Here is a 14,425-nt window from a genome sequence, read left to right as displayed (position 1 = left end):
TCTTTGACATCTGGTGGGAGGGCGTTCCACAGGGCGGGTGCCACTACCGAGAAGGCCCTCTGCCTGGTTCCCTGTAACTTGGCTTCTCGCAGCGAGGGAATTGCTAGAAGGCCTTCGGAGCTGGACCTCAGTGTCTGGGCAGATCGATGGAGGTGGAGACGCTCCTTCCGGGCACACCAAGGCAAGGGGACTGATGCTGGGTGTGTTCCCGCATTGTGGCAGGGAAAGGAGGCCAGGGAAAGATATTGCCAGAGAGCCATGAAGCAAGCCAGGGTTTCATTTGCTCTCAATTAGCTTGCTACCTGGTTCCCTGGTTGCCTGTCCATGACATCATCATACTTACGAGAAAGTTGCAAGGAAGTAGATTCCGACTCAACATCAGGAAGAACTTTCTGATGGTAAGAAGAGGTGTTAGACAGTGGGACGTCGGGAGATGGCGGACTTTCCTTCCCGGGAGGTTTTTAAGCAGAGGTTGGATGGCCACCTGCCAGGGGTTCTCTAGCTGAGACCCTCAGGGTCTCCTGCAACTCTACAGTTCCATGTCTCTAGGATATCCCTGATTGTTTGGAATTATGGAGGGGGGGAGGATGGATCTGTGAATAGGTTCCTGGAATTAAGAACATACGAAGACCCCCTGCCGGATGAGGCCAGTGGCCCATCAAGTTCAGCATCCTGTTCTCACAGTGGCCTATCAGATGCCCCAATGGGAAACCAGCAAGCAGGATTCTACCACAAGAGCCCTTTCCCCTCCTGTGGCTTCCAGGAACCAGCATTCAGAAGCATTGCTGCCTCTGACCGTGAAAGGAAACAGCCTATTAGGGGAAAGGACATGCCAGGCACCTTAGCCGTGAATCTTACATGGCAGAAGGTTGGACTACGTGACCCTTTGAGTCCCCTTCTAGCTCTCCACTCCTATTATTTATTCTATCTAGTTTCTATTTCTACGGGCTTAGAGTCTCTGCACCCCCATTTTATGCCGAGCACTCTTTGACGCGATCCCTCACAGCCGGTTGGAAAACAAAACAGCCCAGGAACAATTTTGCCTCTTCCCCTGCTGTTTAGGCGACCGCCTTCTTCATGTGGGTTTCCCTCTAAGCTCTTTTCTCCAAGATCTTCCCGTGATCCTTTTAGTAATCTTCACAACGACCCTGTGAGGCAGGTTAGTACTACCAGTAATACTGGGGTGCTAGAAGAAAAAGCATGCTTACAGATCAGGTGGTTTTCAGGCAGTCTTTGGCACAACCTGTTAATCCTCATCCCCTGGGGAAGTTTAGGGCTAAATTAGACTTGGCCTGACTTTCCAAGGCATCTTTGCACCAAACCCGCACCTTTGTTTAAATGCAAATTGCATCAGCTCTGCTCTGATAATTAACAGGATCAGGCACCAGTGGGGGATTTCCTCCCAGTGCAAACAGCAGGTTCAGAGGAAGGATCTTTCTCAGGTACGGGAAAGGTTACACCCCATCTCCATGTTTACCAACCCTGCCTCACCCATCAGCTGATGCAATTTGCATTTAAACAAATCAGCACCAAGATATGCTCAGTCCTGAGCCAAAATACCTGTAAATCCGCCAGCTGTTTACTTTCACCTGCATCTCTGTCCCTCCCTTCTTGTTGCTTTCCCTGTGTGGGATCTTAGATTGTAGCATCCTTCGGGCAGAGGCTGGTCCCCCACCCCCGGCACTACGCATAACAGCAGCAGCAGCATTCCCTTATTTGAGAACAAGCATTAGGTGGGACCCAGGTGGCGCTGTGGGTTAAACCACAGAGTCTAGGGCAGGCATCCCCAAACTTCGGCCCCTCCAGGGATCATGGGAGTTGTAGGCCAAAACATCTGGAGGGCCGCAGTTTGGGGATGCCTGGTCTAGGGCTTGCTGATCAGAAGGTCGGCGGTTCGAATCCCTGCAACGGGGTGAGTTCCCGTTGCTCGGTCCCAGCTCCTGCTAACCTAGCCGTTCAAAAGCACATCAAAGTGCAAGTAGATAAATAGGGAACGCTCTGGCGGGAAGGTAAACAGCGTTTCCATGCGCTGCTCTGGTTTTGCCAGAAGCAGCTTTGTCATGCTGGCCACATGACCCGGAAGCTGTCTGCGGACAAACGCCGGCTCCCTCGGCCTATAGAGCGAGATGAGCGCCGCAACCCCAGTCGGACACGACTGGACCTGATGGTCAGGGGGCCCTTTACCTTTTACCATTAGGTGATATCCCCCTGTCAAAGCAATAATGACAGGTATGGCAGTTTTACAGGATGCATTTCTACAAGGCATATCCCAAGATCACTTCCCTCCCTCTCATCACAAACCCAAGCACCAAGAGCTCTGCAGAAACAAGAGGGACCACGTTTGAGAGATGCAGGCTGCTGGAAGCTGTTCTCCTAGAATGAGGGGTGTGTGTGTGTGTGTGAAAAGCTGTCAGAGGTTGACTCTATACTCCATCAAGCACCATGACTAGGAATTTCACCACTCACTAGGCAGCCTTAAAGCAAGCCACTCCCTGCCAGCTCTCCAAGGTTGCTAGTTCAGGAGCATCCCAGATCCTGACATTTCAGGGCCCAAACATGAGACCCGGGGGCAGGCCCTGGTGATGGATGTTAACTGGGAGAGGGCAGCGCAGGAGGGAAGACCCCTACCTCAATGTCTATGTTATAATTTACAACACGCTGAAGTTTGGAAGTGCATGCACAGTCTTCTAAATATCATCATCATCATCTGGTTACAGGTAGGTAGCCGTGTTGGTCTGGATCGAAGTAAAGTAAAAAAAATTCCTTCAGTAGCACCTTAAAGACTAACTAAGTTTTTATTTTGGTATGAGCTTTCGTGTGCATGCACACTTCTTCAGATATCATCATCATCATTGCCCCTCTCACTGTCCCAGCTGAGATATTCAAGCCCTCTGCCTGCCAGCTGGAGGGGGCCAGGCAAACCTGGAGACTTCAGGTCAGTCCTGGACTCCTGGGGGGGGGTGTCTAGCAACCTTACTGCCCTCGCCGCAAATCTGCAGCATGTAGATCATAAAAACGGCAAATGCCATTTGCAATGTAAATAATACAGTATATGCATCTTAATTTCACATATACACTCATGGGGCTTGAACTAGTGGTGACTGACGAGGAACTTGGGGGTCATAGCAGAGAGCTTGATAAAGATGTCAACCCAGGGTTCTTCGGCCGTGAAAAGGGCAAATTTTATGGCTAGGGATCATTAGGAAAAGGGTTGAAAACAGGGCCGGATTTAGGTTTGATGAGGCCCTAAGCTACTGAAGGCAATGGGGTCCTTTATATGGCCAGCTGTCCTTTGTCAACAACAAATTGTCGCTGTTTTTTGTTTTTGAATATATAGTAAAATTCATGTTAAATTGCTGTTTTAGGGGTTGTTTTTAAAAGTTTGGAACGGATTAATCTGTTTTGCATTACTTTCTATGGGAAAGCATGCCTTGGTTTTGGAATGCTTTGATTTTGGAACAGACTTCCGGAACGGATTAAATTTGAGAACCAAGGTACCACTGTATATAGAAAGGAGCAAACCAGTGATATTTGAGGGAGCAGGCTAGCATCATAGGACTTACATCATAGGAGCCTACACAACACAAAACACTTTTGCTGTATGTCAGTTTTATTTGTTTTTTAATCTTATATTTTGGAAATGTACATCCAGTTTTTTTCTCTTTACATTTTTTTGGGGGGCCCAAGAGAGTGGGGGCCCTAAGCTAGAGCTTGTTTAGCTTATACGTAAATCTGGAAATAAAGCTGCCAGTATCCTAATGCAGTTATACAAATCTATAGATCGACTGCCTTTGGAATAGTGTGCCCAGTTCTGGTCGCCTCTCCTCCGAAAGGAGATTGCAGAGTTGGGAAAGTTTGAGAAAAGGGCAACAGAAATGAGCGATGAGATTTAGCTGCTCCCCTGTGAAGGAAGGCTGCAACATTTGGGACCCCCCCCTCCGTTATAGCACTGGAACTTCTGGGCCTCCAATGAAGCTGCATGTTGGACGGTCAAAAGGAAAGTATTTATTCACACAGTGCGTAAAGGGTGCAATTCATTCCCAGAAGAGGTAGGGATCCTTAAGTTGGATGGCTTTGAAAGAGGATTGGACCGATTAATGAAGGGTTGGACTGTCATTGACTCTGTTCTTTCTCCATCATCTGAAGCAGAAGACCAGGGGCTGGAAGTCGCAGGAGGTCCGCAAACCTCAAATCCTATGACCAGCTGAGTTTGACACACCTAAGCAACTCTGAATGGGAGAAGGAAAAACGTACCGGAATATATTTTCAGAATTCATTCCTTTTAGGCTTTGTAGGGTATGTCCCCTAGCCGAGGGCTCAAACCTAGTTTCTTGAATAGGGAGGGGAAGATTCCATTCCTGTTTATAGCCAAATGCATCAAATCCACACATTCGCAAACAAGGACCGAGATACAGTCACCCTTTGAGATTTCGGATTTTGCAATGCAAAATTGTGTGTCGGGGGGGGGGAATGTGCATGAAATATATCAGCGAAAGTAACAGACAAAACCAAATTGTGTTACGGAAACTCGCTTGCAAAAATACGGACCTTCATGGAAACTGCATGCAGAAATGTGTTGATTAGGAGAAATGTGCTAACGAATCTTCACGAGGATGTTAAAAAAATAATACCGGTACCCACGTTGCTTCAAAAATGTGGAGAACTGAATTTTAAGATTGGAAAATCTGGAAACTGGGAGAAGTGAAACTGGCCCCCTCCTCACCAGCAGCCTTTGGCCACAAGCCAGAGGTGGGCGGGACCAGCGTCAGAAGCAGGTGGGGCAAGGGATGTAAGACACTTCCCTTTCTTTAGCCGGCCCATGCAAAAATGGCAGAGGGTTATTATGCCATGCACAGAGCCCTTCATGCAGTCAAGAGGGATCATAATATCATCACAGTTCACATCCCGGGAAGGCCACCTAAGAGAGGAGCCTGCTGGATCAGGCCAGTGGCTGGATCTCGACCACATCCTGTTCTCACAGCCCCCCTGCAGGACTGGCGTCTTCTCCCCTCCTGCACTTCCCAGACCCTGGCATTAAGAAGCAGGGCAGAGCAGGGCCATCATCGTAGCTGGTAGCCACCAATAGCATCGCCCTCCCAGCCTCTTTCTAAGGCATCCGCGCTGGCGGCCATCCCTACATCTTGTGGCAGCGAGTTCCGTAGGTTAACTTTGTGACTGTGGAGATTTGGGCAGGGGATCCAGGTACCCCTGTACAGTCCAAAGGGCCGTCTTTCAGGCAGCCCCCACTTACAACCTAGCGGGGGTGTGTGTGCGGTTTCCATTAAATTTAGCAGAAGTTGCTTCTGCCCCAGCAGGCATAGGATACAGTACTACTTGCACCATCCTTAAAATGTGGATGTGGGGGGGGGTGACACCTGCCCTGCTGTGCGTCCAGTGAGGCTCATGCCTTCCTTGCAAAGTTTTGATCCATTGGTCTGATGTCTCAGTGGGCACCTCAGAGGTTTGGGGGTCAGTTTGATGGATTTTTCCTGGGAAGTCAGAAGTCATTCCTCTTCTGTGTGTACACTGGAACCTCGGTTTACGAACACCTCGGTTTATGAGTTTTCGGTTTACGAACGCAGCAGACCTATCTGGAACGGATTAGTTTACTTTTCATTGCTTTCAATGGGAAAGTTCGCTTCAGTTCCGCAGTTCACCCTGTGGAATGCCCTCCCACCAGAGGTCAAAGAGAACAACAATTACCAGACCTTTAGAAGGCATCTTAAGGCAGCCCTGTTTAGGGAAGCTTTTAATGTTTGATGGATTTCTGTATTTGAATATTTTGTTGGAAGCCGCCCAGAGTGGCTGGGGGAGCCCGGCCAGATGGGCGGAGTATAAATAATAAATTATTATTATTATTATTATTATTATGAACAGACTTCCAGAACCAATTACACCCATGCTTTGGGTTAAGTACACTTCAGGTTGAGTACTCCACGGACCCATCCGGAACAGATTAATCCACTTTCCATCATTTTCAATGGGAAAGTTCGCTTCAGTTTATGAACGCTTCAGTTTAAGTACTCCGTGGACCGTCTGGAACAGATTAACCCACTTTCCATTACTTTCAATGAGAAAGTTCGCTTCAGTTTATGAACAAACTTCCGGAACCAATTGTGTTCATAAACCGAGGTACCACTGTATGTGAATATATCAAGAGGCAGGGGTGTGTATAGGTCCAAGTGCCAAACTAGGGCCAGGGAGAGACCCGAGTTCTAATCCCCCACTGAGTCCTGAAGCTGGTAGCTAGGGCAGGCATCGCTTCAACCCAACCTACCTGGCCCGGTTGTTGTGGGGATTAAACGAAACCTAGGACCTGGGAAAGGCCAGGGTTCAAATGCTGCTCAGCCATAATGCTCACCTAGTTAGCAGCCTCTCCCGGCCTAGCCTACCTCACAGGGCTGTTGTGGGGATGGATTAGCAGGGGGGAGATCAACCATGCCTGCCACTTTGAGCCCCTCGGGAGAGAAAAACGTGGGATATATTATTAAGGCAATGAAAAGAAAGACTCCGCCAGGCATCCCTCCACGCCACGCCGGCTTTGCTTCCCAAGGAGGCGCACAGGGCCCCCGGTTCAGGTTCTGCCACTTCCCTGCATCCCACCACCGGGGGGAAAGTGCCAGGCTCGGGTCCCCAATAACCCGCGCTTCCCTTTGGGGGGTCCACTTCTCCGGAGGCGGGAGATGGGGAGGCCGGCGGCTTGTGTGTCGCTTTCTCTTTCCGAAGCCAGAGGCCTCTCCATGCCGCCATCCCGTGCAGCGAAGCCTTTGCAAGACCCGGTGCCCCCCCAAACGGCGCGCTTGGCTTGCAAAGCGAGGCTGGCGGTGCAATGCTGCGGGGGAGCCCCTTCGCGAGGGAAGCAAGCGTGCAAGCGGCCCGTGCAGAAGCCTCCCATCTCTGCCCCCTCCCCGGCTTGCATTCCCCCCCCCCGTCTCCTTTTGCTTTGCAAGAGAGCGAGAGAGCGAGAATTGCTGCAATGTGCATCCAGCAGCCTCGTGAGTGAGTGAGGGCGGCGCAGCCAATCAGAGGCGCCCGCTCCGAAAGTTGCCTTTTATGGCGAGAGCGCCGCCGCGCTGCCCGTATAAAACCCGGCGACGCGGCGCCGGCCGTGCAGCCGTTAAGCTCTCTCTCTGCTGTGCGGGTCTCTGTCGCGCGCCGGGTGCTCCGCCGAGCTTCCTCTTTCGCCGCCCCCGCCGACGCCCCGAGGGTTCCTTTTGAAAAAAAAAAAAGCAAGCCATCTCCCCCCCTGTTCTCGAGCAAGCAACCTTGCCACTTCCAAAAAGGTAAGCGCCTCTTGGCGGATTTGCATTTGCAAAAATGAAATCGAAGAAGCAAGGGGGTGGGGGTGGGGCTCTTTGCATTTGCAAAGAGTAAGTGAACGTGCATGGGTTAAAATGCTTCGTGGTGGGTTTGGGGGGTTTTTTGGTATCGGTTGCGTAAAGTTATGCGTTGTTTGTGGCTATTGGTAGCTCGACTAAGAAACGCGCGCGCCGGCTTTTGGTTGCTTCGGAAGGAAGCCCTTTTTTGGGGGGGGGGTTCTGGATTATCGGAGATGGAGGCTCGCTCAGTAAAAGGGGAGCCGGGTTGCATCTCTAGGAGGGGGCGCGGTATTGCATGTGCGTCAGCCTTCGGCGCATAGCTGCCAAGTTATCCCTTTTTTACAGGGATTTTCCCTTATGCTGAATAGGCTTCCCCGCGAGAAAAGGGAAAACTTGGCAGCTATGCTTCGGCGAAGCCGCGAGGCTCTCTTTGCATGGAGTTAGGGATGGGTAGGTGTGTTGGGGGTGTGTGTGAGGTTTCCTGGTAGGATCGCGCGCGCCCCCTTTGCCCCCGACTCTTTTGCGCGGGTGCCTTTGGACTCGGCGTTCCGGGCTGCGCAGTGGGCTGCGCCTCTAAGCCGCGGCGCGCCCGGGATTTGCAACTCTGGAGTAAAGCGCTCGGGGTGTGCGTGGCGGGTGGGTGGGGGGAACAGAGACGGGAGGTCTTTTGCCCATCTTTTGTTAACGGAGAGAGAAAGGTCTCTTCCCCCCCCCCCGGGTAGCTAAAAGTAGGCAGCTGGTTTCGCACGGGGTTTTCCTTGCTCGTGGGAACGCATTGACGCGAGTCACGCCTTGCGCGAGCGAACGGCCTGGCCCGAGGCGGGGGAGAGCCGGTCAGAGTTGGGCGACCCTTCCTAAGGCATTCCCGGCCTGCTAGGCTCTGTTTCCGGGCTGGTGAAGTAGGTTTTTCGTGGGGCCTCCCCCCCCCGCGGGGGGGATTTATTGCAAAGTGCAAAGATGGTGGGCTTCACCCCCGACTTGCATTGGTAAGATTGGCCATGCTGGCAGGCAGTTGGCTTTAAGGGAGGGGGGTTGTTGGAGTGCTGCTTCCCCACCCTTTATTTTAAGCGCCCCCCCCAAGAAGGAGGTGGGGGCAGTACCCAAGCGTGCCAGGGTGTGCCTCGAGAAGGAGGGGGGTTGTTTCCGGTGGTGGGAGCCGGCATGTCTATTGTATTGGTGGAGCACATGGGGGGGAGGGAGGTGCCTTTTGGGGTGGGGAAGCGGATCAATCATTCACGGAGGGGCTGCCCCACCCATGTGGGCGAGGGGCGCTCTTTTGTCTCCTTGGAGCAGCTCTAGATCCTTCGGTGGGAAAGGAGGAGCCTTGTTCTCTGTGTTACTGCTTTAGGTTGGGGGGAGGACGAACTGTCTGCCCTAGAGGGCTGTCCCTCCCCCCCCAACAGTGCATTTACTTCCTTGCTCAAGTACCAAAAGGTGCTCTCTTCCTTCTTTCAGCTCCTTTAAGCTTCCTGGCATGGTGCTAGTCCTCATTGAGACCACCATTGTGTCCTATCTTGATAAAGACTTCAGCGACAGGCCGCTCTGGAGAGGGTGGGGTCCTGCTACAGCCAAGTGGGGGAAGTAGTCCAGGGCATGAAGCTCCTGGATGGAAATTCTCCATTTTTAAAAAAACAAACAAGTGCTACTGAATTATTTGCGGCTTACTCCGAAACAAGCTGGGAGTGAGGAGCTGCTTCTTGGGGGCCGGGGGAGCAGAATTTGCTCTTGGAGTTTCTTTCCTGGGAGACTCCCCACCCCACCGCCTCCGAACCCAGCAGCAGAAATAGCCTCTTAATCTCCGGCCGGGGACAAAGGGCCCATGTCATGCCAGCCTCCCCTTGCAGGAAGGCGAGGAAGAATCCCCACTCGCCCTTCTCTTAAAAATCCTTGGGAGGAATATTCTTGCTCTCTCTCTTCGGTTTTAAGCCACATCTTGGCTTGCGGGACGAGCAGGACGAACAGGTTGGCGAGCCGCTGTTCTGAGCTGGGTGCGGACAAGAGAGCCCTCCTTGCATTTTTCGAAAAATAACCTATAGGGTGTAACTTGCCCTAGTTTCAGGGCAAGACCGTTAAGGTCTTATCTTGCCTGAAAGGGGTGCTGAGATGAGCTGCTTGCGCCACACTCTGGGAGTGGCCCTCAGACATATGCTCCTCTCTGGGGAGGGGAGGGGGGAAGGCGTGGCCTCCCTCCCCATCCAGCCCTCCGAAATCTGGCCGCACAGCCTGCCTTTCTCCCAACCATTGCCTTTTATGGTAATAATGCGAGACGGGTAGCAGAGGACTTCCTTTGTCCCAAATCTGCACAGAGGAGGCAGAGGCGGGGGCCCCCTGGCGGCGGCGGGCGGCAAGCGCCGCCAAATGACAAAACAGGAAGCTGGGGAGGAAGTTGGGGTTGGGCGGCTGGCTGCCTGCGCCATCAAATCCCCGGAAGGAGAAGTGGGTGGGGTGGTGGTTGCGCTTAGTGGCAGGTGGCGCTGAGTGCGGAACCAGAACCCTGCGGAAGAGACGGTCCTTGGATCCAGCTGCCTAATTGCCGACTCTTCCTTTTGTTTCCTCATTTTAAAGATCGCCATGGATGATGATATTGCTGCACTCGTGGTTGACAATGGCTCCGGAATGTGCAAAGCCGGTTTTGCCGGGGACGACGCCCCTCGCGCAGTGTTCCCCTCCATCGTTGGGCGCCCCAGACACCAGGTATGTCGCTTGCCGTGGCCTCCGAGGCTCAAAAGGGAGTTTAAACGCATTGCAGGTCTCTAACAAAGCATACTTAGTAGGCATATAAATTGGATGCTGCTGCTGCCGCCAACTTGTGTCTGATACTGATAGTTTTAAGTACCCTTTCACTACCAACACCAGGTCCACTTCGATCCAAGTCATCTGCTGATTCTTTGTACCCTGCTCCTAGCCTTGCAGCTGAAGGTACGAGGAACCAGGGGCCAGGGGCCAAGGGTGTATAAAAGCAAACCAGGTCCCTTCCTTACAATGATCTCTGCGCCCTTTTGAAAAATTCCCCTTTGGAATAAATTAGTAGCCTTGAAATAAATTTCAGCAGTGGGTGGCTCTCTCTAACAGGCAAGCACTTTCAACTGGAATTTTTTTTTCTATGTGCCAGGAAGTGAAACTTGAAAGTTCCTTCCCCACTTGAGGCTTTCCAAAGTCTTTATACTTAAAAGAGGCAGCGGATGAAGGGACTGTCCCATATGTGGAAATGGCGCCTCATCCCAGGCATGAGGGATCCTCTGTGCTTCACAATCCAGTCTCCTTGAGCACTAGGAACTTTAAAGACAAGCCACACCTGGCTGCTTTTTGTGCCTGGTGCTGGGCTTCTGCTAAAAGTTGGCTCTGGTCCCTGCTTGTGTTCTGATGCCCCTTGCCTGTCCCGTTTCCTCCCAGGGTGTGATGGTTGGCATGGGCCAGAAAGACAGCTATGTGGGTGACGAGGCACAGAGTAAAAGAGGCATCCTGACCCTGAAGTACCCCATTGAACACGGCATTGTCACCAACTGGGATGACATGGAGAAGATCTGGCACCACACCTTCTACAACGAGCTGAGAGTCGCCCCAGAAGAGCATCCTGTGCTGCTGACAGAGGCTCCCCTGAACCCCAAAGCCAACAGAGAAAAGATGACACAGGTACGTGCCAGTAGAGCCCCTCCCCTGCCAACGTGCAAGAAGGCTACCTGTCAACGTTCCCATTTTCTTTTTGCTCATCTCTCTCCTCTTTTGCCCATCTCTGCAGGGGTTTCCTTTCCTGGTCTGAATTTCTCTTGCTGGATCTTGAAAGGTTTTTATCTCTCCTGAATTGGCTTTTCTTTTCTCTCCCCGACTTGCTCGCACCACTTAAAAGCCGCCGCTCTTTTCCACTAACCCTTTGACTTGTTTTTGAGTGACTTCCGTAACATTTCCTGTGTTGTGAAATGGGGGGGGGGATCGCGGGCAGACTTTGCCACTTTGCAAGCTGGTTGCATCAATCGTGTGTGGGCCCATGGCTGCCTAAGAATGACCATTCTGGTGGTTCAGGCTATGACCTGTTGAGCATGAGTTTTGGGTGCTCCCAGGGCTGCCAGGTTCTTGACGGTCTCCCCTGTGCTCTTCCCAGATCATGTTCGAGACTTTCAACACCCCAGCCATGTACGTAGCCATCCAGGCCGTGCTGTCCCTGTACGCCTCCGGCCGCACGACAGGCATTGTGATGGACTCTGGCGACGGCGTCACCCACACTGTGCCCATCTACGAAGGCTACGCCCTGCCCCACGCCATCCTCCGTCTGGACCTGGCGGGCCGCGACTTGACCGACTACCTCATGAAGATCTTGACCGAGAGAGGCTACAGCTTCACCACCACAGCTGAGAGGGAAATCGTGCGCGACATCAAAGAGAAGCTCTGCTACGTCGCGCTGGACTTCGAGCAGGAGATGGCGACCGCCGCGTCCAGTTCTTCCCTGGAGAAGAGCTACGAGCTTCCTGATGGCCAAGTGATCACCATCGGCAACGAGAGGTTCAGATGCCCAGAAGCCCTCTTCCAGCCCTCTTTCCTGGGTAATCTTTTTTTTTTGCAAAGCTGTTCCCTCAAAATGTAGCCTTGGCGGTGTTTGGGGTGGGGACTCCATGGCCTTCCAAGTGTTGTTTGGGGCAAAGAGTGGCAGTTGTAGTCTAGCAGTATCTGGAGGCTGTGGGTAAAATCAAGGTTTCGGTTGTGTGCTTGGGAGAACTTTGTACTGCGTCCGAGGCATTAAAAGCTTTTTATTGCCTTCCGGCAGGTATGGAATCCTGCGGCATCCACGAAACCACCTTCAACTCCATCATGAAGTGCGATGTGGACATCCGTAAAGACCTGTACGCCAACACCGTCCTGTCTGGCGGCACCACCATGTACCCCGGCATCGCTGACAGGATGCAGAAGGAGATCACAGCCCTGGCACCCAGCACAATGAAAATCAAGGTGAGCTTTCTGTGTTCGGCTGACACTCGCTTCAGCCAGTGGAGCAACAGGAGGGCTGGCATTGCTTTTAAGCAGGTCCTTCTGTAGCGGACTCTGATTTTGAAGTGCCCTTTGGAGCCACTGAAAGATGGTGTTTGTGTGCATAAATCACATCCCTGGAATTTGGGGCCTGCAAAGGATCCTGCCAACTCTACAAAGAGCTGCCATGATCTCCGGCAGGGGTTGGGAAGCATGCGGAAGCCCTCCACATAGGTCCGATCCAATGTCCCGGCAGTCAGTATGGCCAGGGGTTGGGAGTTTGAGTTCAGCAACTGCTTCTTTTATACCAGGGTGTATAGTCATTGTTAGATTTTGTGAATGGGCAACACCTGAGTACTCAGGTGAGCTTTTGTAGCCTTTTAGATGGCTTAAACCTTCATTTTGCCTGCCTGCGGAGTCTTAACAAGTTCTGCAACGCTTTCTCCCAACAGATCATTGCCCCACCAGAGCGCAAATACTCTGTCTGGATTGGAGGTTCCATCCTTGCCTCCCTGTCGACCTTCCAGCAGATGTGGATCAGCAAGCAGGAGTACGACGAATCTGGGCCATCCATCGTCCACCGCAAATGCTTCTAAAACAGGACTTAGTTACCATGATAACAATTCCCCCCCCTTTTTGACAAAAAAACCCATTACTGCGCGTTTAAAATTGAGAGTTGAGATTGGCATGGCTTTCTTTGTTTTGGCGCTTGACTCAGGATATAAAACTGGAACGATGAAAAGTTGACGGCAACAGTCTTTTAGAAAAAAATAATAATTGTGTTGGAGCGAACATCCCCCCCCCAAAGTTCTGCAATGCATCTGAGGACTTTGATTGTACATTTGTGTTTCTCCTCTTCCTTTTTTTTAAAATAGTCATTCCAAATATTGTATCATGCATTGAGAGGAAGTTAAACCGGCCTCTGTGGAGGCAACAGCCCAGCTTTTGAAGGAGCAGGAGTACTTTCTGGTGTTGCAGGAAAGTATTGCTTGTACTTAGAAACCTCCCCCCTCCCAAATGGAATCCAACAAGTGTCTTTTCTGTATCTTGCGCCTTAAAGCAAAAAACACACTTGGTCCTCTTCCAATTTTTGTTTACTTTTGGCCATGCAAAAAACCAATAATGGAATCAAAGCGGGCTGTGTAGGTTTATCTTCTTCCCAATCTCTAGATGTGAAGGCTTACAGTGTACCCCCCTTCCCCCCCCTCCCAGAGCTGGGGGAGTCCTTACCCAAATTTGGTGCCAGTATGTATACGGGGATACGGTGGGGGTGAAAACTGTACACTGACTTTAAAAAAATAAACAGTTCCAATAAAGATGCACATGATAGACTTTTGCCTCTTCGTGTCAAGTCTCTGGTCCGTGCAGCCTGGGTTTGGTTGGGGCAAAGAGGAGGGTCATAGAAACAATGGCAGGGGGGAAAGCAACCCTGAAGGGTCATCTAGTCCAGCCCCCCTGCAGTGCAGGAATCTCTGGGTTCATTACCCCAAGGTGGGCTTTCGCCAGGGCAAGAGGATGGGGTGGGGGTGGGGTTATCACCAGGGCTGCCCAATTGCCAATCTGGAAAGTGTTGCCAAACCAAGCTGCTAGTCTAGTTGAGGAATGCATGATTCCAAGTCAGCCACAGACTTCCAGACATGAACTTCCTTCCCTTACAAGAGACTTCCCTTGCCAAGATCTACAAGCATGAAACTAGTACAAGAATGGGAAACCTGGGGCCGTCCCAATTCCTATCGGCCGTAGCCTGTAGGGTCTGTGGTTGGGGATGAGCAGCCTGGCACCATTTGGAAAGACCTGGCCTTGTGGCTCAAAAACACTCCTGGGGTGCAAGTTGTGCCTGCTTCCAGGCCTGGGCTTTGAACCACTGCTGCAGGAACAACCGGAAGCCTAAGGGCTGAGCAAAGTTGGATGCAGCCTGCTTGGTGGCTGGAGCTTACCCTAAGCTTCAAGCAAAAGCCTCTTGGTAGTTTTCCTTCATGCAGGCAGACTGGTGCTGAATACTAATGCCTACCTTTTTTCCTTTTGACTTCATTTTCTGTATGGGCTTGAGGGTGGATGTGTATGAAGTATATGAACATTGTTCCAATTCGGGGTGAGTTTTGCCTTTTGATCTAGGATCTGCTGTTCTAGGTGCATTCAAGGACCAT

The 14,425-nt window shown here is 51.6% G+C and overlaps 1 protein-coding gene across 1 annotated transcript; it reads left to right on the top strand.

The window, feature by feature from the left end:
- The first annotated feature begins 7,126 nt into the window (after positions 1-7,126).
- Positions 7,127-13,609, top strand: ACTB (actin beta). The gene is made up of 6 exons (XM_035130676.3): positions 7,127-7,283; positions 9,885-10,013; positions 10,713-10,952; positions 11,419-11,857; positions 12,079-12,260; positions 12,731-13,609. The coding sequence occupies exons 2-6, from the start codon at positions 9,891-9,893 to the stop codon at positions 12,872-12,874; spliced, it is 1,128 nt and encodes a 375-aa protein (XP_034986567.1). The 5' UTR covers positions 7,127-7,283; positions 9,885-9,890; the 3' UTR covers positions 12,875-13,609.
- The last annotated feature ends 816 nt before the right edge of the window (positions 13,610-14,425 follow it).

The sequence above is a fragment of the Zootoca vivipara genome, chromosome 13 (genome assembly GCF_965207765.1).
Source record: "Zootoca vivipara chromosome 13, rZooViv2.hap1.1, whole genome shotgun sequence".
In the NCBI taxonomy this organism is placed as follows: Eukaryota; Metazoa; Chordata; class Lepidosauria; order Squamata; family Lacertidae; genus Zootoca; species Zootoca vivipara.
The sequence above is the reverse complement of the archived record's forward strand: the minus strand, read 5'-3'. Positions and strand labels throughout refer to the sequence as shown.